This window comes from Hypanus sabinus, chromosome 3 (assembly GCF_030144855.1).
Source record: "Hypanus sabinus isolate sHypSab1 chromosome 3, sHypSab1.hap1, whole genome shotgun sequence".
Lineage (NCBI taxonomy): Eukaryota > Metazoa > Chordata > Chondrichthyes > Myliobatiformes > Dasyatidae > Hypanus > Hypanus sabinus.
Genome location: NC_082708.1, coordinates 4,226,850 through 4,248,204, shown reverse-complemented (window position 1 = coordinate 4,248,204; position 21,355 = coordinate 4,226,850). Strand labels below are relative to the sequence as shown.

At 48.6% G+C, this 21,355-nt stretch overlaps 1 protein-coding gene across 1 annotated transcript; it reads right to left on the bottom strand.

The window, feature by feature from the left end:
* Positions 1 to 273: 273 nt before the first annotated feature.
* On the bottom strand, positions 274 to 19,659 carry LOC132390987 (uncharacterized). The gene is made up of 2 exons (XM_059963564.1): positions 19,572 to 19,659; positions 274 to 8,556 (listed from the first exon to the last, which is right to left on the bottom strand). The coding sequence occupies exon 2, from the start codon at positions 8,514 to 8,516 to the stop codon at positions 5,475 to 5,477; it is 3,042 nt and encodes a 1,013-aa protein (XP_059819547.1). The 5' UTR covers positions 8,517 to 8,556; positions 19,572 to 19,659; the 3' UTR covers positions 274 to 5,474.
* Between the last annotated feature and the right edge of the window lie 1,696 nt (positions 19,660 to 21,355).

Genomic DNA, 21,355 nt, shown 5'->3' with positions numbered 1-21,355 from the left:
CTAGTTACTTGCTGCCTTGTATTAAGTATCTTCTCTCTTTTGTTTGAGCCCACCTCATGCTGATTATTTTGCAGTTTATTATTGAAGTGATCTCTCACCGCTAAATCATCCCCACTGCTCTTCCTTTGGGCCAAACCTCCTCTATGTTTCCTGTCGCAGCCCGGATGTGAGCATTATCGGACCCCCTGTCTCTTCTGATCCACCTCATCCTCTGTAGCTCGGCCCAGGGTGGGATACCATAGTGAAATGCAGTTATGGGAGCCTGACGTGCATGGGAACATCATGGCCTCTGCGGTCTCTTACGTCTCCGTTGACTTGCTGGAGGGAGGGGTGGGCAGTGTAGTGTTCCTCGAGAGTCTCGGTGTGTGACTTCACGCCTGATGTGCCCCCAATCCCACCGTCCTTATTAAACCTGTGGTATCATCACAACCCCTTTCTAAAGCTCATTTTCCCACCCTCCCTGCTCCTCTCCTGTGGGTATCACTGGGAGAATAATCACAACAGCAGCAACAACTTTATTTATAGAACACTTTTCATAGGAATGAAGAAGTTCAAAGTGCTTTACAATGGGATAAAAGTACAAACGTGAAAATAAAAAAAAACACACAAGTAAAGGACAAAAAGATGTTCATTAACAACAAGGTTAAATAAATAGGCTTTAAGCTGGTGTTTAAGACCATAAAATATAGGAGCAAAATTAGACCATTTGGCCCATTGACTCTGCTCCACCATTTCATCATGGCTGATCCATTTCCCTCTCAGCCCCAATCTCCTGCCTTCTCCCCGTATCCCTTCACCCCCCAACTAATCATGAATTTATCAACCTCTGCCTTAAATGTACATAAAGATTTGGCCTCCACAGCAGCCTGTGGCAAAGAATTCCACAGATTCACCACTCTCTGGCTAAAGAAATTCCTCCTCATCTCAGTTCTAAAAGGATGCCCCTTGATTCTGAGGCTGTGTCCTCTGGTCTTGACTCTCCCACCAGAGGATACATCCTCTCCACATCCACTCCATCAAGGCCTTTCACCATTCTATAGGTTTCAATGAAGTCACCCCTCAATCTTCTGAATTCTAGTGAATACAGGCCCAGAGCCATCAGACGGTCTTCATATGACAAGCCATTTAATCCTGGAATCATAATTTTCATGAATTTCCTATGAACCCTCTCCAGTTACAGCACATCCTTTCTAAGATAAGGGGCCCAAACCTGCTCTCAATACTCCAAGTGAGGCCTCACCAGTGCTTTATAAAGTCTCAACGTTACATTCTACAAACAACACTCAAAATGCTGGAGGAACTCAGCAGGACAGGGAGAACCTATGGAAAGGAGTACAGTTGATGTTTTGGGCTGAGACCCTTCAAAAAAGCTGGGGAGAGGGGAGAGAGAAACACAATGTGTTTCTACCTCCGTTTCTAAAACTGTTTCTACCTCCTACCCAAGATCCACCAACCCGCTTGTCCAGGTAGACCTATTGTCTCAGCTTGTGCCTGCTCCACTGAACTCGTATCCAAATAATCGCTTGGATTTACAGCATCTGCAGATGTTTCCTTGTTTGTGAATTACATACTTGTTTTTATATTTAAAAGTGTTAACTGAGCCTGCATCCCTTTCAGTTTTAGGCATTGAGTTCCAGTTTAGGAGTGTAGTTCAGAAAAGCTGACCTGCCAATGATCTTTTCAGGGAGATTGTTTAAAATTAAAAGCCATTGGAGCTCGAGCAGGATTATAAAATGAAAATGGTTCTGTGATGTACTCCTCACCCAGATTATTGAGATCTTTAAAAACAGGTAAGGGAACTTTAAAATCAATTCTAAAGGACGTAGGGAGGCAATGCAGAGTGGCGAGAACAGGAGTGATACACTCCCTCATCCTGGTTTTGGTTAAGAGTTTAGCAATAGATTGCTTTGGAACACCAGTGGACAGTGCATAGCAGTAATCTAGTCTATTCAACCTAAAGGCATGAATTAGCTTTTCAGCATCATTACATGACAAGAATGGACATAACTTTGCAGTATTTCTTAAGTGTAGAAATGCTGCTCTGGTCACTCTGTGTGGGATTTAAAATTCAAATCTGATGAAGGATAATACCCCAGACTAGTTACATCTGATTTTACATGGGGAGCCAAGTTCCAAGTTAATCAGGAAGTTTACCTCTTTTGGCCAACTGGAACTACTTCAGTTTTATCTTGTTTAGTTTTAGAAAATTACTGCTCATCCATTTGTTTATCGGAGTGATACCAAATGTCAGAGAAGATGGGGTGTTGACGTCATCAGGCTCAACTGAGATATACAACTGTGTGTCATTTGCATTACTGCAAATTGGCTCTATGCTCTTTAATGATGGGGAGCAGGTATAAGGACAAGAATGGGGGGGTGACGGCTTCCCTGGGCAACACCAGAAACTACATCATATCTCTTAGAGAATGGGTCTCCAAGGCAGATGAAAAAATTCTCTCAGATATACGAACAAAACCAATTAAGGGCACTACCAGAGCCAGCCCGGTTCTCCAGGTGAGCTCGGAGAATGTTGTCGTCCATTGTGTCGAAGGCAGCACTCGGATCTTGAAGAATGAGAACTGGAGCCCTGTTGGTCTCGGTGCTGAGCCTAAGTTCTCTGACAATGTTGGTAAGGGATGTCTCCAAGCTGTGGTTTGCTCTGAAGCCTGACTGAAATGATTCTAGAATGTTCTCATTCAGAAACTTGGTAAATTACTTTCTCAAGAACCTAGCCCAGGAACGGAAGATTTTATGAGTCTGTAGTTAGCTACATATATCTCATTATCAAGGTTTGACTTTTTAAGCAGGACTTTGACAGTCGTAGTTTTGAAGGCATCTGGAAAAACTCCAGTTTCAAGGGAAGTGTTAAGAATTTTCCAAACAGAATTGAAAAACTATTGAAAGAGTTCTTTAAAAAGTTTGGGAGGGACAGAGGCAAGACAGCAAATGGACAGTTAACTCTTGTTACAATCTCAGAGAGTTATGAATCAGAAATACAGTACTGTAAATTTTGACATAGTTGCTATCTTGGTATGAGATTGGCTATACTGTATTGTCTTTTAACAAGATTGGTTACCAATATCTGTAACTAACTTCTCCCTAATGGAAGTAGTTTTTTTGATAGAAAATATTGAGAATTTGTCACATTTTTTTGCAGTTGCTTGGCTGACATTTATAGGTTGGAGCAAAGTTCAACAGTCAGTTTATAGTTGAACAATATTCTTGAATGTTCTCTGTAATAATCTTGGAAAAATGGGTTCGTCTTGCAGAGCATATAGCAGCATGAAGGGAGCTCAGCTTTTCCTTGGAAATATTATGATGGACTTCTAGCCCAGTTTTCCTCCATTTTATCTTAGCTGCATGATCTCTTGTTTGTGGAGTTCCCTTGAGTTTAACCATGGTGACGTTTTACTAAGTGATTTCTTTTTAGCCCTAAGTGAGGCCACTGTGTTTAATATATTTGTCATTTTAATGTTGAAAGAATCAACCACTTCATTTACTTAGCAATTTCGATCACATGGGTCAGATAAACTAGCCAGCTCGGAGAACTCAGCTCAGAAATATGTTTCAGTATCAAGAAACCGTTTTTTAAATGTAATTCCTTTTGTGGGGTTGGTTCCGGCTAGGAGTGCATCAAAAAGTACACAAAGATGATCTGAGAAAGTGGTACCAGACAGTAATGATTTGTCATTACTAAATCAAGTGTACTGCCAAGTCAATACCTGGGCTTAGTGACATGCTGGGTAGGATCTTAGCTGTCTAGTAAGCTCCTGAGTTTGCAGTTGAGAAATGATTAATGTGAATATTGAAATCAGCAGAGATGAGAATCCTGTCGTAGTCCAATATAACAGAGGATAAGGATCCTAAAAGTTCCAAGGGAAAGCAGGCACTAGATTTAGGAACTCTAACAGGATCCCTATCATAAATCTTAAACATATGTCCCTCAAAACTTGAAAAATTGTTGACAGACAGTAGATTGCACCTGAAGTGCTTTTTGAACATGTCGGCAAGTCCACCACCTCACCCTCTAGGCCTCAGTAAGCTGAAACTGTCACAGTTGGGGAGCACACAGGTCAGATAACTGGCTATCTACATTTGGCTTTTACCAGGTCTTGGATAAGAGCATAAAATCAGGGTTGTAGAGAAAGTAAAATCATTACAGGTAAGTATGGGAGAAGACATAAGACCACAAGACATAGGAGTAGAATTAGGCCATTCATCCCATTGAGTCTGTTCCACCACTCTCCCATGGCTGATTTATTGTCCCTCTCAATCCCATTCTCCTGCCTTCTCCCTGTAACTTTTGATGCCCTGACTAATCAAAACCTTATCAACCTCCACCTTAAATATACCCAATGACCCAGTCTCCGTGAAATATACCCAATGACCCAGTCTCCATTAAATATACCCAATGACCCAATCTCCCTCAAATATACCCAATGACCCAGTCTCCGTTAAATATACCCAATGACCCAGTCTCCCTCAAATATACCCAACGACCCAGTCTCCGTGAAATATACCCAATGACCCAGTCTCCATTAAATATACCCAATGACCCAGTCTCCATTAAATATACCCAATGACCCAGTCTCCGTGAAATATACCCAATGACCCAGTCTCCATTAAATATACCCAATGACCCAGTCTCTATTAAATATACCCAATGACCCAGTCTCCGTGAAATATACCCAATGACCCAGTCTCCATTAAATATACCCAATGACCCAGTCTCCGTTAAATATACCCGATGACCCAGTCTCCGTTAAATATACCCGATGACCCAGTCTCCGTTAAATATACCCAATGACCCAGTCTCCCTCAAATATACCCAATGACCCAGTCTCCGTTAAATATACCCAATGACCCAGTCTCCATTAAATATACCCAATGACCCAGTCTCCGTTAAATATACCCAATGACCCAGTCTCCCTCAAATATACCCAATGACCCAGTCTCCGTTAAATATACCCAATGACCCAGTCTCCATTAAATATACCCAATGACCCAGTCTCCGTTAAATATACCCAATGACCCAGTCTCCATTAAATATACCCAATGACCCAGTCTCCATTAAATATACCCAATGACCCAGTCTCCATTAAATATACCCAATGACCCAGTCTCCCTCAAATATACCCAATGACCCAGTCTCCGTTAAATATACCCAATGACCCAGTCTCCGTTAAATATACCCAATGACCCAGTCTCCGTTAAATATACCCAATGACCCAGTCTCTATTAAATATACCCAATGACCCAGTCTCCATTCAGCAACCACACTTAGCTCCCACAGAAGATCATCAACTTAACTTTCCCTTTTGGGTTCTTCACCCATGGGACAAACATTGGGATAAGGCCAATGACATAAGGGAGAGTTCAGACCTTTCCCCACTGCCCCTACTCCCCCGGAGTTCACCCGACTGCTGAGGTGGAGGGTGGGCTTCAGGGAGCTGGACCCACCCTCCCAACGTGCACTATCGGTAGTGGAAAACCTTGATGCAGTTGTGCATGCTGTCCACCACGGCGACGTGACCGTCCCGCGGCAACGCCAGGCCCCGCGGACTGCTCAGCCCGTTCTCCACCAGCACACAGGCGGGACCCTGCGCCGGGAAGAGGACGAGGGAATGTCTGCGCCCCCAGTCAGCCACCAGCACGTTGTCCTGGCCGTCGATACACACGCCCCAGGGATTGGAGAGCTGGACTGTGAACCCGGAGCTGCCGTCACCCAGCACGGTCAGCAGCCGCAGGTCACTGTCCAGCACCTTCACACAGCAGCCCCCGTCGAAGGCTCTCTCGGACACGGCCACCCGGCCCCCTCTGTTAGCGCTGATAAAATAAGGCTTGTGAAAACCAGGTACCGCGTCGCTGCCCTGGGCTTGGCCAGTCTCCGCGTCCAGGATCAGCACTGAGACGGTGCCCTGCTTGGTGTCTGTGATGAGAAACTGGTCCTGGCTGTTGACGGTGATGCCCCGGGGGTTTTGGAAGGTGCCAGTGATGACGTTCAGGAGCTGACCGTGGCTGTTGTACACATCAACTGACCGGTGCGAGATGCTGGTTAGAGCAACCAGGCCATCGCTGTTCACCGCCACGTCAAAGTAGATGCCCCGATCCAACCTCAGCTGCTGTACCGTGTCCCCCGTCCTGTCCACTACCTGTAGCCGCCTGTTGCCGTAATCCACCACGTACAGAGTACCTGGAGCGGAGGCATGGACACCGTAGGGCAGGTTTAGATCTCCCCAGCCACTGCCATATTTCCCAAACTGTCCAACCAGATCATTCCTGTAGAACGGGCCCACCCGGTGCCAGGCCTGGCTCAGATTGGCCTCGCTTCTGCTCCGAGCTTTGCTGGTCCTGAGGGAGAAGAGCGGGGCCACCGTCGGGGAGTTGGCAGTGGGGACTTTGTGCCGTCTGTGCTCCTCTGAGGAGGCACGGTGCGAGCCCAGGCGGAGCTCGCTGCCCGAGTGGGAGCCCGAACCCTTGGGCGAGGACACCTTGCTGTCTCCTTTCACCACTGACTTTGGCTGAAACGGCATTCTTTGGCCTGGCGACTTCATCCTCTGCTGGGGCTCTGAATGTGAGTGGCCGCCCGAGTGAGCCCGCTGGCTCCTGCCCTTTTCTGTCCCACTTGGGTCTCCCCCATGGACGGCTCGCCTGCTGGTCCTGTTGATCTGAGGCTTGTTCTGATGGGCCGCAGACCTGGGGCGTTCCTGAACCCTACTGGCTGTCATGACCCCTCCTTCCTTCCTCTCTCCCAAGCCTCGAGGCGAGTCGATGAAGAAGGTCTCTGTGGAGTCGAAGGAGGAGGATCTTTGGGTGAGGTCAGTTTGCTCTGGGCATTCCCATGGCCTCTGTTGAAGCTCTGGTCCTTTGGTGTTGCTCAGGTCTAGGCAGCTCTTACTGAACTCTTTCCGTTTAAACCTCCTGGCGCTTGAGGCCCTCCTGCCTCTTGCCGAGTTCCCACTGCAGCCTTTCTCAGCCAGGGATCTGCTGCTGGTCTCTGATCTCCAGCGGGATGTTGTTGGAGAATTGATCCCTTGCCAAGCACAGGGAGGTTGGGTGAGCGCTGGTGACTGAGGCGGTCTGGGGACCCCTTCCAACCGTCTGTGGTTTGTATCGGCCGCACCAACCTTCTCGTCCGAGTCCTCGTCGGAGATGAACACAGCAGTTGCCCTGAAAATGGACCCACAATCGGATGGGAGGGGAGTCTGTGACCGAGGCAAGGAATTCTCAGTGAGGTGGTCCTTGCCACCATTTGGTTTTGCCGTTTCAGTGCGGTGATGGCTTCGTACCTGTAGGAAGGGCTGGTGAAGATTGGTGGTGTGTACAGAGGTTTTCTGGTGGACCCATGTGGTCGAGAGCTTGCTGGCAGAGCCCGAAGTGGCCAGCGCTATCGTAGGCACCTCTTCTCCCTCAGGGTGGGAGGCACCCATTGGTGCTGAGTCCACGGGAGGGTTTCCTTGCGGACTGCCTGATGCTTGGGCTTGGAGGCAAGGAGCAGTTGAGGGATCAGTGCTGTTCGAGGCTTGCTCCCACTGTATGGATAATGCGCTGTCCCTCCGCATCGCTCCAGTGATCCCATTGGGAGAGGGATCGGCAGCGGGGTCTGTCCCCAGCTGAGATGCTGGAATGTCTCCCCTTTCTGTAGGGCAAGGGGACTGGATCCAGGCACAACCTTCTCTTGCCGGGAGCCCCACCAGGCCGGGAGCCCCACCCACAGTTTTCCCCACATATGGAGAGGGAGATGTTACGTCATTGTTCATCTTTGTGGGTGTCTTGTTCTCTGCTCCAAGGGTGGTCTCTACATGTCCCTTGCTCTCCTTGCGGTTCAGTAAGGGGACGCCCGTGGCGTCTCCCACGGTAGAACCTTCTGTCAGAGTCGGTTTCTGGTCTCCCCTCCTCAGTGAGGTGCAGTTAATGTGCAGTGTCCGTGTAAACGTAGTTTGCTGCGAGTTGGTTCCGACCTGCATGGCTGAGTCACCACTCAGCTCCTCCGCAGCCAAGGTACCATTTGCCTCAGCGCCCAGGGATGGGGAGGGGGCGGAGGAGTGGGTGGGCCTGTCCTCACATATGATTTCCCCCAGCTTTGGGCTGCGTGGCAGCCGAGGGACAAAACGAGGCCTTTTCAGCAAGATGACAAACCTGTTCTCCGGGGACAGAATCTCGGCTACCTGCCGGTGAACGTCGGCTCCGCCGGTCTCGCCTCCTCGCGAGACCAACGCCTGCAGCTCACAGGAGAGTGCAGAAATCTGGCCCTGTTTCACCTGGATTCTGGCAACGCCTTCCTGGAGGCTGGTCTGGTTGGCCTGAGTCAAATCCTTTAGCTGCTGCGTCAGCGCGGCTAGCTCTTCATGCACCACTACGAGGGCCGCCTCCCCGTGCTGCTGAATGCAGCCTCGGGTCTCCTCTGCCCAGCAGAGGACTCTCTCGTGCTCTTCAACACTACTCGATCGGAATTCCTCAAGCCCCTGGTAGGCATCTTTGAGCTGGGCTAACAAGCTGGTGCAGTCCTCTGTCATTGCTTGGCTGGGGACAGGTTGAGTGAGTCTCTCTCCCTTCCTGCAGAGGGGACACCAAAATCCATTATCTTACTATCCTTGACTGCTCACCCCCTTCCACCCCAGGTTTCCTCGTGTTAAGGATGCCGCCCCTTTCTCCCTGTGTCTCCACCTCAAGACCACCACTCCAGGACATAGAACACAGATACACACCCTTTGGCCCATCTAGTCCATGCCAAACTGTTCTTCTGCCTAGTCCCATTGACCCATACCTGGACCATACCCCTTCTATCTGTATACTTATCAAAACTTCTCTTACGAGGGGTGATTGATAAGTTCATGGCCTAAGGTAGAAGGAGATGAGTTATACAGCTCTCGTTACATGCACATGCAGTTCAACTCTGAGTGAAAATGCAGCAAGTTTGAAGTTAATAACTCATCTTTTAACCTAGGCCACGAACTTATCAATCACCCCATGCTGTGGACCACTTCTGGAGGTCCAAGACGCCAACTTCTACAAAGAAGGGATCCGTATGCTCCACGACCGCTGGACTAAGTGTGTAAATGTAGGAAAAATAAATGTGCTAGGGTTTCTAAAATTGACTCCTTCTACCTTAGGCCATGAACTTATCAATCACCCCTCATAAATGTTGAAATCGAAACCACATCCATCATTTCTGCTGGCAATTACTGTAAGTCTGCATGACATCATTTGATGCCAAAAAGCTTCACCTTTATCACAGAAACAGGCCCTTTGGCCCATCTAGTTCATGCCAAACCTTTAATCTGCCAACTTTCATCGACCTGCACTAGGACCATAGCCCTCCATATCCCTCCCATCCATGTACTCATCCAGACTTCTCTTAAGCATTACAATCAAATCCACATTCTCTACTTCTGAGTGAGTAAGTACTCCTCTCAGGTTGACCTTAAACATTTCACCTTTCACCTTTAACCTATGATTTCTACTTCTAGACTCACCCAACCTGCTTGCATTTACCCTATCTATACCCCTCATAATTTTGTACACCTCTGTCAAATCTTCTCTTTCTCCTACTCCAGGGAATAACGTCCTAACTGATTCAACTTTTCCCTATAACTCAAGTTCTCAAGTCCTGACAACATCCTTGTAAATTTTCTCTGCACTCTTTCAATCTTACTGACATCTTTCCTGTAGGTAATACTCCAAATTAGACCTCACCAACATATGATACAACTTCAACATGATGACCCAACTCCTGTACTCAATACTTTGATTTATGAAGGCCAGTGTGCCCAAAAGCTCACTTTACTTGTTACAACACCTCACACCTGAGGTGACTTCCAGTTTTGGGCCACCTGGCTTTCCCTGCGTGAGGATGTAGAACATTGAACAGTATGGCACATTGCAGCCCCTTCAGCCCACAATGTAGTGTCAACCATCAAACCAAATTGAAGATCTCTCCTCCCATGTAGCCTCTATTTGTCTTTCATCCATCTAAGAGTCTTTTAAATGTCCCTAATGTATCTGCCTCTACCCCCACCACTGGCAGTAACGTATCTGCTTCTACCCCCACCCTTGCAGTAACATATCTGCCTCTACCCCCACCCCTGGCAGTAACGTATCTGCCTCTACCCCCACCCCTGGCAGTAACGTATCTGCCTCTACCCCCACCCTTGGGAATAATGTATTTGCCTCTACCCCAACCCCTGGGAATAATGTATCTTGCTGTGTCCCTAACCTGGCAGTAACGTATCTGCCTCTACCCCCAACCCTGGCAGTAACGTATCTGCCTCTACCCCCACCCCTGGGAATAATGTATCTGCCTCTACCCCAACCCCTGGGAATAATGTATCTTGCTGTGTCCCTAACCTGGCAGTAACGTATCTGCCTCTACCCCAACCCCTGGGAATAATGTATCTGCCTCTACCCCAACCCCTGGGAATAATGTATCTTGCTGTGTCCCTAACCTGGCAGTAACGTATCTGCCTCTACCCCCAACCCTGGCAGTAACGTATCTGCCTCTACCCCCACCCCTGGGAATAATGTATCTGCCTCTACCCCAACCCCTGGGAATAATGTTATCTTGCTGTGCCCTACCTTGGCAGTAATGTATCTTGCTCTACCACAACCCCTGGCAGCGTGTTCACAAACCCACCAGTCTCTGCAAATAAACTATCTCTGATATCACCCCTACACTTTCCTCCAATCACCTTAAGATTATGTCCCCTTGTATTAACCATTTCCACCCTGGGAAAAGGTCTCTGGCTGTCCACTCTATCTATGCCTCTTATCATCTTGTACACCTCTATCAAGTCACCTCTCATCCTCCTTTACTCCAAAGAGAAAAGCCCCAGCTTGCTTAACCTTTCCTCACAAGACACCCTCTCTAAACCAGGCAGTGTCCTGGTAAATCTCCTCTGCACCCTCTCTAATCCAGGCAGTGTCCTGGTAAATCTCCTCTGCACCCTCTCTAATCCAGGCAGTGTCCTGGTAAATCTCCTCTGCACCCTCTCTAATCCAGGCAGTGTCCTGGTAAATCTCCTCTGCACCCTCTCTAATCCAGGCAGTGTCCTGGTAAATCTCCTCTGCACCCTCTCTAATCCAGGCAGCATCCTGGTGAATCTCCTCTGCACCCTCTCTAATCCAGGCAGCATCCTGGTGAATCTCCTCTGCACCCTCTCTAATCCAGGCAGCATCCTGGTGAATCTCCTCTGCACCCTCTCTAATCCAGGCAGCATCCTGGTGAATCTCCTCTGCACCCTCTCTAATCCAGGCAGCATCCTGGTGAATCTCCTCTGCACCCTCTCTAATCCAGACAGCATCCTGGTGAATCTCCTCTGCACCCTCTCTAATCCAGACAGCATCCTGGTGAATCTCCTCTGCACCCTCTCTAATCCAGGCAGCATCCTGGTAAATCTCCTCTGCACCCTCTCTAATCCAGGCAGCATCCTGGTGAATCTCCTCTGCACCCTCTCTAATCCAGGCAGCATCCTGGTGAATCTCCTCTGCACCCTCTCTAAAGCTTCCACGTCCCTCCTATAATGCGAAGAGCAGAACTGAACACAGTACTCTACGAGGGGTCTAACCAGAGTTGCAACATCACCTCATGGCTCTTGAACTCAATGAAGGCCAACGTACCATCTGCCTTCTTAACACCAGCGAGGACAGCTTCAAGAGGTGGTGCCTCAAAAAAGTGGCATCCATCACTTGGTTCCTTCAGGTTGTTATAGCCGGGTTAGGTATTTGGGATAAATACCAAATAAATAAATGCCAGCTACCTATTAGATGCTCTCAATGGTGTGTACCCCAGAAAGCCTCTGACAACCAAGTCCAAATCCTTGGCTTAGCTACTAAGCCTGGCAGAACTGATAAGAGAAGGGGCAAGGGTGGGGGGGGGGGTGACTGGCACCTTAAAACCAGTCGCTTCAGGCAGATGGGGCTCATCAGCTGTGGTTTTCACCTAGGAGAAGGAAAACTGATCTCAAATCGCCACTGCCTTGTGGCTGTACCCCCACAGGGGGAAGGCTTTTGGAGTAAGACCTTGAGGTAAATATCTGGAACTGGAGTCCCTAAGGCCGTCCTTACCTGCTGCTCATTTTCAACTCCTCACCTGCAGCCTATTTAAACCCTGCTCTCATCCACAATGCTTGTTCACTCATACAAACCAGCAAGCCTCAACTAGTTGCTCCTAGCCTTCAATTGCCTTGTTGTGTTAATTATCTGTTCTCTCTTATTTTGTGACTCTCCCCCAGCCCCATGGTTTGTATTTTGCAGTTTATTATTAAAGTTATCACTCACCGCTAAGTCGTCACTGCTGCTTTGCAGTTGGGTCAAGCCTCCTCTACATGTGTTGACAGCAGCTCCTGCTCCACCCTTCTGTACACTGCCCAGAGATAGACTCCCCTGCCTTTCACACAGCCGGATTTGGCATCCTTCAGCAGTTTCAACGGGATCTCACCACCAGCCACCCCTTCTTGCCCTCTACAGGGACCACTTTCTCCATGACCCCTGCCTCCCCGACACTGTCCCCTAGCAAGTGAATGCCTGTCCGTCATCACCATCCAGGGACAAAAACAGAGAGAGTAACTGACAAACTGTTGGAGGAACTCAGCAGGTCAGGCAGCATCTATGGAAGGGAATAATCAGTTGATGCTTCAGGCTGAGAACCTTTCCAGGACTGGAAAGGAAGAGGGGAGAAGCCAGAATAGAAAGGTGGATGAGGGAGGGGATAGAGAAAAAGAGCGGAGGTGACAGGTGAGGTCAGGTGGTTGGGGGAAGGAGCTGGAAGTGATAGGTGGAAAAGGTCAAGGGCAGGAGAATAAGGAGAGGAGAGTGGACCATGGGAGAAAGGGGAGGAGGAGGTGGTAGGCAGGTGAGGAGAAGAGACAAGAGGCCAGAGTGGGAATAGGTAGATAGTAAACAGGCAGGTGTTTGCCTAAACCTCTTCTGATCTCCTCCATCGCATCGGGACTCTCCAGATTGGGCTTTGGTGCTGGTGAATCAAACAATAGACAATAGGTGCAGAAGTAGACCATTTGGCCCTTCGAGCCTGCACCGCCATTCTGAGATCATGGCTGATCATCTACTATCAATACCCGGTTCCTGCCTTGTCCCCATATCCCTTGATTCCCTTATCCATAAGATACCTATCTAGCTCCTTCTTGAAAGCATCCAGAGAATTGGCCTCCACTGCCTTCCGAGGCAGTGCATTCCAGACCCCCACAACTCTCTGGGAGAAGAAGTTTTTCCTTAGCTCTGTCCTAAATGACCTACCCCTTATTCTCAAACCATGCCCTCTGGTACTGGACTCTCCCAGCAGCTGGAACATATTTCCTGCCTCTATCTTGTCCAATCCCTTAATAATCTTACATGTTGCAATCAGATCCCCTCTCAATCTCCTTAATTCCAGCGTGTACAAGCCCAGTCTCTCTAACCTCTCTGTGTAAGACAGTCCAGACATCCCAGGAATTAACCTCGTGAATCTATGCTGCACTTCCTCTAAAGCCAGGATGTCCTTCCTTAACCCTGGAGACCAAAACTGTACACAATTCTCCAGGTGCAGTCTCACCAGGGCCCTGTACAAATGCAAAAGGATTTCCTTGCTCTTGTACTCAATTCCCTTTGTAATAAAGGCCAACATTCCATTAGCCTTCTTCACTGCCTGCTGCACTTGCTCATTCACCTTCAGTGACTGATGAACAAGGACTCCTAGATCTCTTTGTATTTCTCCCTTACCAAACTCTACACCATTCAGATAATAATCTGCCTTCCTGTTCTTACTCCCAAAGTGGATAACCTCACACTTATTCACATTAAACATCATCTGCCAAGTATCAGCCTATCCAAGTCACCCTGAATTCTCCTAACATCCTCATCACATGTCACACTGCCACCCAGCTTAGTATCATCAGCAAACTTGCTGATGTTATTCTCAATACCTTCATCTAAGTCGTTGATGTAAATCATAAACAGCTGTGGTCCCAATACCGAGCCCTGTGGCACCCCACTAGTCACCACCTGCCATTCTGCGAAACACCTATTCACTGTTACCCTTTGCTTTCTATCTGCCAACCAGTTTTCTATCCATGTCAATGTCTTACCCCCAATGTCATGAGCTTTGATTTTACCCACCAATCTCCTATGTGGGACCTTATCAAATGCCTTCTGAAAATCGAGGTACACTACATCCACTGGATCTCCCTTGTCTAACTTCCTGGTTACATCCTCGAAAAACTCCAATAGATTAGTCAAGCATGATTTACCCTTGGTAAATCCATGCTGGCTCGGCCCAAACTATCACTGCTATCTAGATATGCCACTATTTCATCCTTAATAATGGACTCTAGCATCTTCCCCACTACTGTCTTCAGGAATCAGGGAACAGTCTGGGTGATGGCTTTGTCAAGCACGTGTTCTCTGCTCAGAGAGGCCATCCCAAGATACCAGTACGTGCTATTTCAACTCTCTTCCTGATCCCACCCTGACCTCTCTGTCCACGACACTCTCTTCTGCCAGCGTGAAGCCAAACTTCAACAGAAGGAATTTCGCCTCATGTTCTACAACCCTGTGGTTATGAGACTCACTCTCCATACCATCTTCCTCCTCTGACACACCCGTGTTCTCTCAGCCGCATTTATATCAACCTCCCTACCTGCCCCCCCGTCAACCATGTTCCCCCACCTAGCTCCATCTGCCTATCATCTTCTTCGCACCCCACCTGCTTCCACCCCTCCCTCGCACTGGCTACTTGCCCTCTCTGCTCTCTGTCACAAGGTCATAGAACACTACCGCACAGAAACAGGCCCCTTGGCCCATGCCAAACCATTAATCTACCTCGCCCCATCAACCTGCAGCCAGACCAGAGCCTTCCATACCCCCTCCCATCCACGTACGCATCCGGACTTATCATGTTCCCTTTAAATATTTCACCTTTCACACTTAACCCATGACCTTGGGTTCTCGTCTCACCCAACCACAATAGACTTGATGCAGTGTCCTGCCCCAGGACCTCAACCACGAGTGCTACCCATCCGCACCAGCTTCCTGTACTGGCTCTGGGTAGATCCACAGAAATACAGCAGAGAGGGACACCAAGGTGGGGGGTGGGGGTAATATCTAATATCCTTGTGGGCAGTTGCTAGAACTGTTTGGGAGGGTTTACACTAACTTGGCAGAGCTGTGGGGACCGGAGTGTTTGGACTGAGAGTGTGATGGTTGGTTTATAGAGGCAGTGTGTAGTGAGACTCTTAGCAAGGAGAGGGTGGTGACAGCAGGAGGAGTTGCAATGTAAACGTGGACAAGATCAATAGGAGTGAATCCAGGACTGCAGATGTTGCATTTGAATGCATGCAGTATATAGAATAAGGTAGATGAACTTGCAGCATTGGCATGTATGACATTGTGGGCATCTCTGAATTGTGGTTGAAAGAAGATTATAGCTGGGACCTTAACGTCCAATGATACACATTGTATTGCAAGGACAGACAGGTAGGCAGTGTGGGTGAATAGCTCTGTTAGTAAAAGATGAAATCAAATTCTTAGTAAGAGGTGACATATGATCGGAAGGTGACATAGAATAATTGTGTATAGAGGTGTGTACTTAGCCCCCTGCTCTACTCGCTTTATACCGATATCTGTGTGGCTGAGTACAGCTCCAACACCATATACAGGTTTTCTGATGACACCACTGTCATGGGCCAAATCAAAGGTGGTGATGAATCAGTGCACGGGGGGAGATAGAAAATTTGGCTGAGTGGTGTAATAACAACAGTCTCTCCCTTAATGTTGGTAAGACCAAGGGACTGATTGTGGACTTCATGAGAAACTTACATGACCCAGTAATCATTGGAGGATCTGATGTAAATTCCTGGGTGTCACTATCTCAGAGGATCTGTCCTGGACCCATCATTTAAATATTATTATGAAGGAAGCATGACAGCACCTCTGGTTGAGTGAACTCGGCCTTTTCTCCTCGGAGTGACGGAGGATGAGAGGTGACCTGATAGAGGTGTATAAGATGACAAGGGGCATTGATCGTGTGAATAGCCAGAGGCTTTTTCCCAGGGCTGAAATTGCTAACATGAGAGGGCATAGTTTTAAGATGTTTGGAAATAGGTGCCAAAGGGATGTCAGGGGTAAGTTTTTCACACAGAGACTGGTGGGTGCATGGAATGCACTGCCGGTGATGGTGGTGGAGGCAGATACAATAGGGTCTTTTAAGAGCCTCCTAGATAGGTACATGGAGCTTGTAAAAATAGAGAGCTGTGCGCTAGGGAAATACTTGGCAGTTTCCAGAGCAGGTTACAAAGAGCCTGTAATGTGTTCTACTTCCTCAGGAGTCTCTGGAGGTTTGGCATGTCATTGACAAACTTCGTGTGGTGCAAAGTGTGCTGACTGCCTTGTATGGGAACACCGATGCCTTTCAGGGAAAAATCCTACATAAGTTAGTGGATTCAGCCCAGTACATCACAGGTAAAACCCTCTCAACCATTGAGCACATAAACATGAAACATTGCCGCAGAAAAGTAGCCATGCATTCTCGAAGATCCTCACCACCCAGATCATGCTCTCTTCTCACTGTTGCCATCAGGTAGAAGGTACAAGAGCCTCAGGACTCTTCCCCACCAGATTCAGGAACAGTTACTACCCCACAACCATCAGACTCTTGAACAAAAAGGGATAACTACACTTGTTTATATTGTTATTTCATGCTCGTTATTTACTGCTATTTATTTAGATCTGCATTTTCAGTTTGTTGTCCATTGATCCTGTTTACAGGTACTGTTCTACAGATTTGATAAGTACACCCGCTGAAAAAGAATCTCTGGGTTTTATGTGGTGACGTTTGTGTACTCCGATAATAAACTTTACTTTGAACTTTGGATACAGGGAGAAAGCAGGAGATGGGGCTGAGAGGGAAAATGGATCAGGCATGCAGAGCAGACTCGATGGGCCAACTGGCCTAATTCTGCTCCTGCATCTCATGGTCTCGTGACATTGTTGGTGCTGCGCCTGCAGCTCCAGGGTAACCCAGGTGTGAGGGAAGAGAGAACAGGTTGTACCAGCCACCTCCAACCTGAAATGCAAGAAGCCAACGCAAACCTATCTTCCAGCAGAGATTACTCCTTTGTAACTGCAAATTCTTGTCATACTTTCTCGACCAAACAATGAAATGACTGTGGGCGGTCTCGGTATCTGAAACCGGAGCTGGCCCCATGTGCATTCAAATTAAATATACATAAATTCTGTTGGCAGGCAGGGAGGAGCTCTGAACCCAGGTGGACCACAGGTGCAAGGAGAGACGGGGATGACTCACCAAACTCAGTAGGATCCTTGGACAAATAGACAGTCATTGTCCTCTCCCCAGGGTAGGGAGTCTAGAAGGCACAGGGTAAGGTGAGAGTGGAAAGAGTTAAAGAGGAACTGAGGGGAAAGTTGTCATATACAGGGTGCTGGGTTTATGGAATGAGCTGTCAGAGGAAGTGGTACAGGCAGTTACAGTAACACGTAAAAGACATAAGCTCAAGAGATTAAATCCAGAGAAACACACACAAAATACTGGAGGAACTCAGCAGGTCAGGCAGCTTCTGTGGAGTGGACATCTGAACAGCTACGTGGATTGGACAGGATATGGGCCAAATGCAGATAAATGGGTAGACACCTTGGTCAGCATGGATCCATTGGGCTGAAGGGCCTGTTTCTATACTCTGTGATTCACAGCAGAGTACAGGCCCTTTGTCCCACAATGTTATGCTAACACTCAAGCCTACTCTAAGATCTATTTTCCCCTTCCCTCCCACATAACCTCCATTTTCTATCATCCATGTGCCTGTTGGCTGCCCATGCTGTCCACTGATGACAGGAGATCCGTGTGGTTCCACTCTCTCAACCTTGGAGTTCTGGGTCCAGTGATGAGAGTGTTTATCAAAACTGGGGTCTTCCTTGGTTGTAATAGATGACTATGACTATGTGCCTGGTTGTGTCCCTCACCTGCCTGGCTGTGGGATCTCACTGCAGATCTCATCCACTCAGTCTGGCTTCACATGCTGGGACGGGCAGGTCCCTGTCTCTCCGGGGTATGAGGCTGCCTGTTGGTGTACTGGGGTGTGGTCACTGTAGCATACAAACAGCCACTGGGAGCCACAGGTGAGAGCTGAGGTGAGTGAGCTGCCTCAGAATGGGCGTGACAAGCCCCTTCACCAGAGGTGCTAGCCCTCCCTGGACACCCCATCATACCTGGTTCCTCCCCTAACACTGATATCTACCACCCTGTTAAAAACACACTTGACCCTCAAATCTCCTTTGAAGTTTCCTCCCCATCACCTTAAATGGATGCCCTCTAGTGTTAGGCATTTCGACCCCGGGGAAAAGACACCAGTTGCGATCAATGTCTCTCATAACATCAGAAATCTCTCTCAGCTCAATCCTGACTGCTCCAAAGCAAGGCATGTTTGCCAATCTCTTCTCATGGCACATGCCCTCTCATCCTGGTAAATCTCTTCTGTACCCTCTCTGAAACCTCGAGAGCCCTGCAGAGCTGTTTGCAATATTCCAGACGTGGCCGAACTAGAGCTCGACTAATGAAGGGAAACATCCCACAAGCTTTCTTAACCACTCTAACAACCTCTGTAGCCGCTTTCTGGGAGCTGTGAACTTGGACCCCAAGACCCCTCTGCTCATCAACACAGTTCAAGGTCTTGCCCTGGACTGTGTATTGTCCCTTCACATTTGGCCGGGGTAAACTCCACCTGCCATTTCACCGCTCATATCTGTAACCGGACGACATCCCGCGGCATTCTTCGTCACCCACAACGCCACCAATATTTGTGTCGTCTACAACCCACCCCTCACTTTGCGTTCAGACGGTATTGGAGTTGGATTTCTGACTCGCCCCCCCCCCCCCGTTCATTGCACCCCTTGTCCACCTCTGTGCCTCCCTCCTCTCTCTGAGGAACCACCAGTCACGTCAGCCAGTCGCTCCGCAGTGATATCCGCTGGATATTCGCAGGTTTTCAATGGTGGGGGGTTGTACCTGCTCCCTGTCTCACTCTCCCGTCTCTCTCGACTCGGCCACGGTTTAAATTGTCAGTGTGTGAACACCCGTGTGTGCACAGGCATTGTGTGTACTCACATGTTTTACAGGTGTCAGTATGTGCGTACGTGTCAGTAGTGCGCAGTTGTGTCAGTGTGTGCGTGTCAGGACTGCGTAGTTGTGTCAGTGTGTGCGTACGTGTCAGGACTGCGTAGTTGTGTCAGAGTGTGCGTGTCAGTGGTGCGTAGTTGTGTCAGTGTGTGAGTGTCAGTGGTGCGTGGCTGTGTCAGAGTGTGCGTGTCAGTGGTGCGTAGTTGTGTCAGAGTGTGCGTGTCAGGACTGCGTAGTTGTGACAGTGTGTGAGTGTCAGTGGTGCGTGGCTGTGTCAGAGTGTGCGTGTCAGTGGTGCGTAGTTGTGTCAATGTGTGCGTGTCAGGACTGCGTAGTTGTGACAGTGTGTGCGTGTCAGGACTGCGTAGTTGTGTCAGAGTGTGCGTGTCAGTGGTGCGTGGCTGTGTCAGAGTGTGTAAGGCGACGCGCTGAGTGGAACCGTGTGTTTTACCTGTGGGCTCCGGTCCCGCTCGCTGCAGAGTCGCTACTGACGGGCAGAGGAGAACAGCGAGCCCCGTCCAAGCCGCACACCTCCCCATGACAACCGCGAAGCTTGGCCACGTGTGGCTCCGCTCCGTTCTGCTAAGCCATTGCTTAGTTACCGAACAGACTGGCTCAGTTAGCAGAGCCACAACCACCAGTTTCGATACTGGATTAACCAGTTAACGTCCACTCTCTGTGGGATTACTGGAAAGTGCAGGGGCAGGTCGAGCAGCATCGGTGTGGGTCCTGATCTGAACCTTCCCCCCTCCCACCCCGATAGCCCCTGCTTGACCCACTGACAAACTCCACCAGGTTATGTTGCTGTTGAGATATTGAAAGTGGTTAGTGTGGGTATTGAGTGGTCTGGTTCAGAGGCACTGACAGATACATACAAATTTCATATTTGCATATGAATACATGCTTTAATAACAAATGAACCTGGGAACCTTTGAAATTATGAGGGGTAGGTTGATAGATACTTTATTGAGCCCAAAGGACGTTACGGTGTCACGGTAGCATTACACATACACAGATATACAAATACGCAAATATTAGAAGTAAGAAAGAATTTTTAAAAAGTTACCTCAAACAGTCTGACGGGGGACTTCCCTGCCTATAGATTAACTCATTATAGAGCCTAATGGCCTCAAATAGCACTCTTTGGAGCAGTGCAGTTGTCTTAGTCTATTACTAAAAGTGCCCCTCTGTTCAGCTAAGGTGGCATGTAGAGGGTGAGAAACGTTGTCCAGAATTGCCAGGATTTTCCATAGCCTACCACAGCCTCCAGGGACCACTTTGACTCCTATAACAGAGTCATACTTTCTAATCAGTTTATTGAGCCTGTTGGCCTCACCCGTGTCGATGCCATTGCCCCAGCACAACACCGCATAGAAGGTTGTACTGGTGACACCAGACTGGTAGAACATGTGAAGGAGAGGCCTGCACACTCCAAAGGACCTCAGTCGAGGAGACTCCTGTCCTTGCACACAGCCTCTGTGTTGGTGCTCTACTCGCCTGTCATCCAGGTACCTGTCGGTCCTCACTACACCCACGTTCTCACCATCAGTAGTAATTGGGAGCAGTACAGGCTTAGTCTTCCCAAAGTCCATCATCATCTGATCTGCAGGTAATTCAGCCCGCACCATCTGACAAAGTCCTCCAGCAGGGCCCTGTGTTCATCCTGCCATCCTCCTTTTGTACACCCAGTCATTGCTGAGTCATCGGGGAATTTCTGCAGATGACATGACTCCGTGTTGTATCTAAAGTCCGAGGTCTATGTGGTAAACAGGAAGGCAGTTGGTAGATTCCCCTGTGGGGCCCCAGTGCTGCTTATACCAATGTCTGACACACAGCTCTGAAGCCACATGAACTGTGGTCTGCCAGTCAGGTAGGCCATCATCCAGGATACAATGGAAGTAACAAACTACACTGAACGCAGCTTTCCCCCAGCAATGAGGGCTGTATGGTTTTGAAGGCACTTGAGAAATCAAAAACATGATGCTGCCCTGCTTCTGCAAATGGGAGTAGGCTCTGTGCAGCAGGTAGATGACAGGAATGTCAACTCCAACGTGCTCCTGGTGGCAAACTGCAGAGGATCGAGGGGTGACCTGACCAGGGGTCAGAGGTGAGCCAGGACCACCGGACAGTAGTCATTCCAGACTTTCAGTTGGCCCTTCTTGGGAACTGGGACCACACGTGATGTTTTCCACACAGTCGGGACCCTTTCCAGACTGAGACAGATGGAAAATGTGC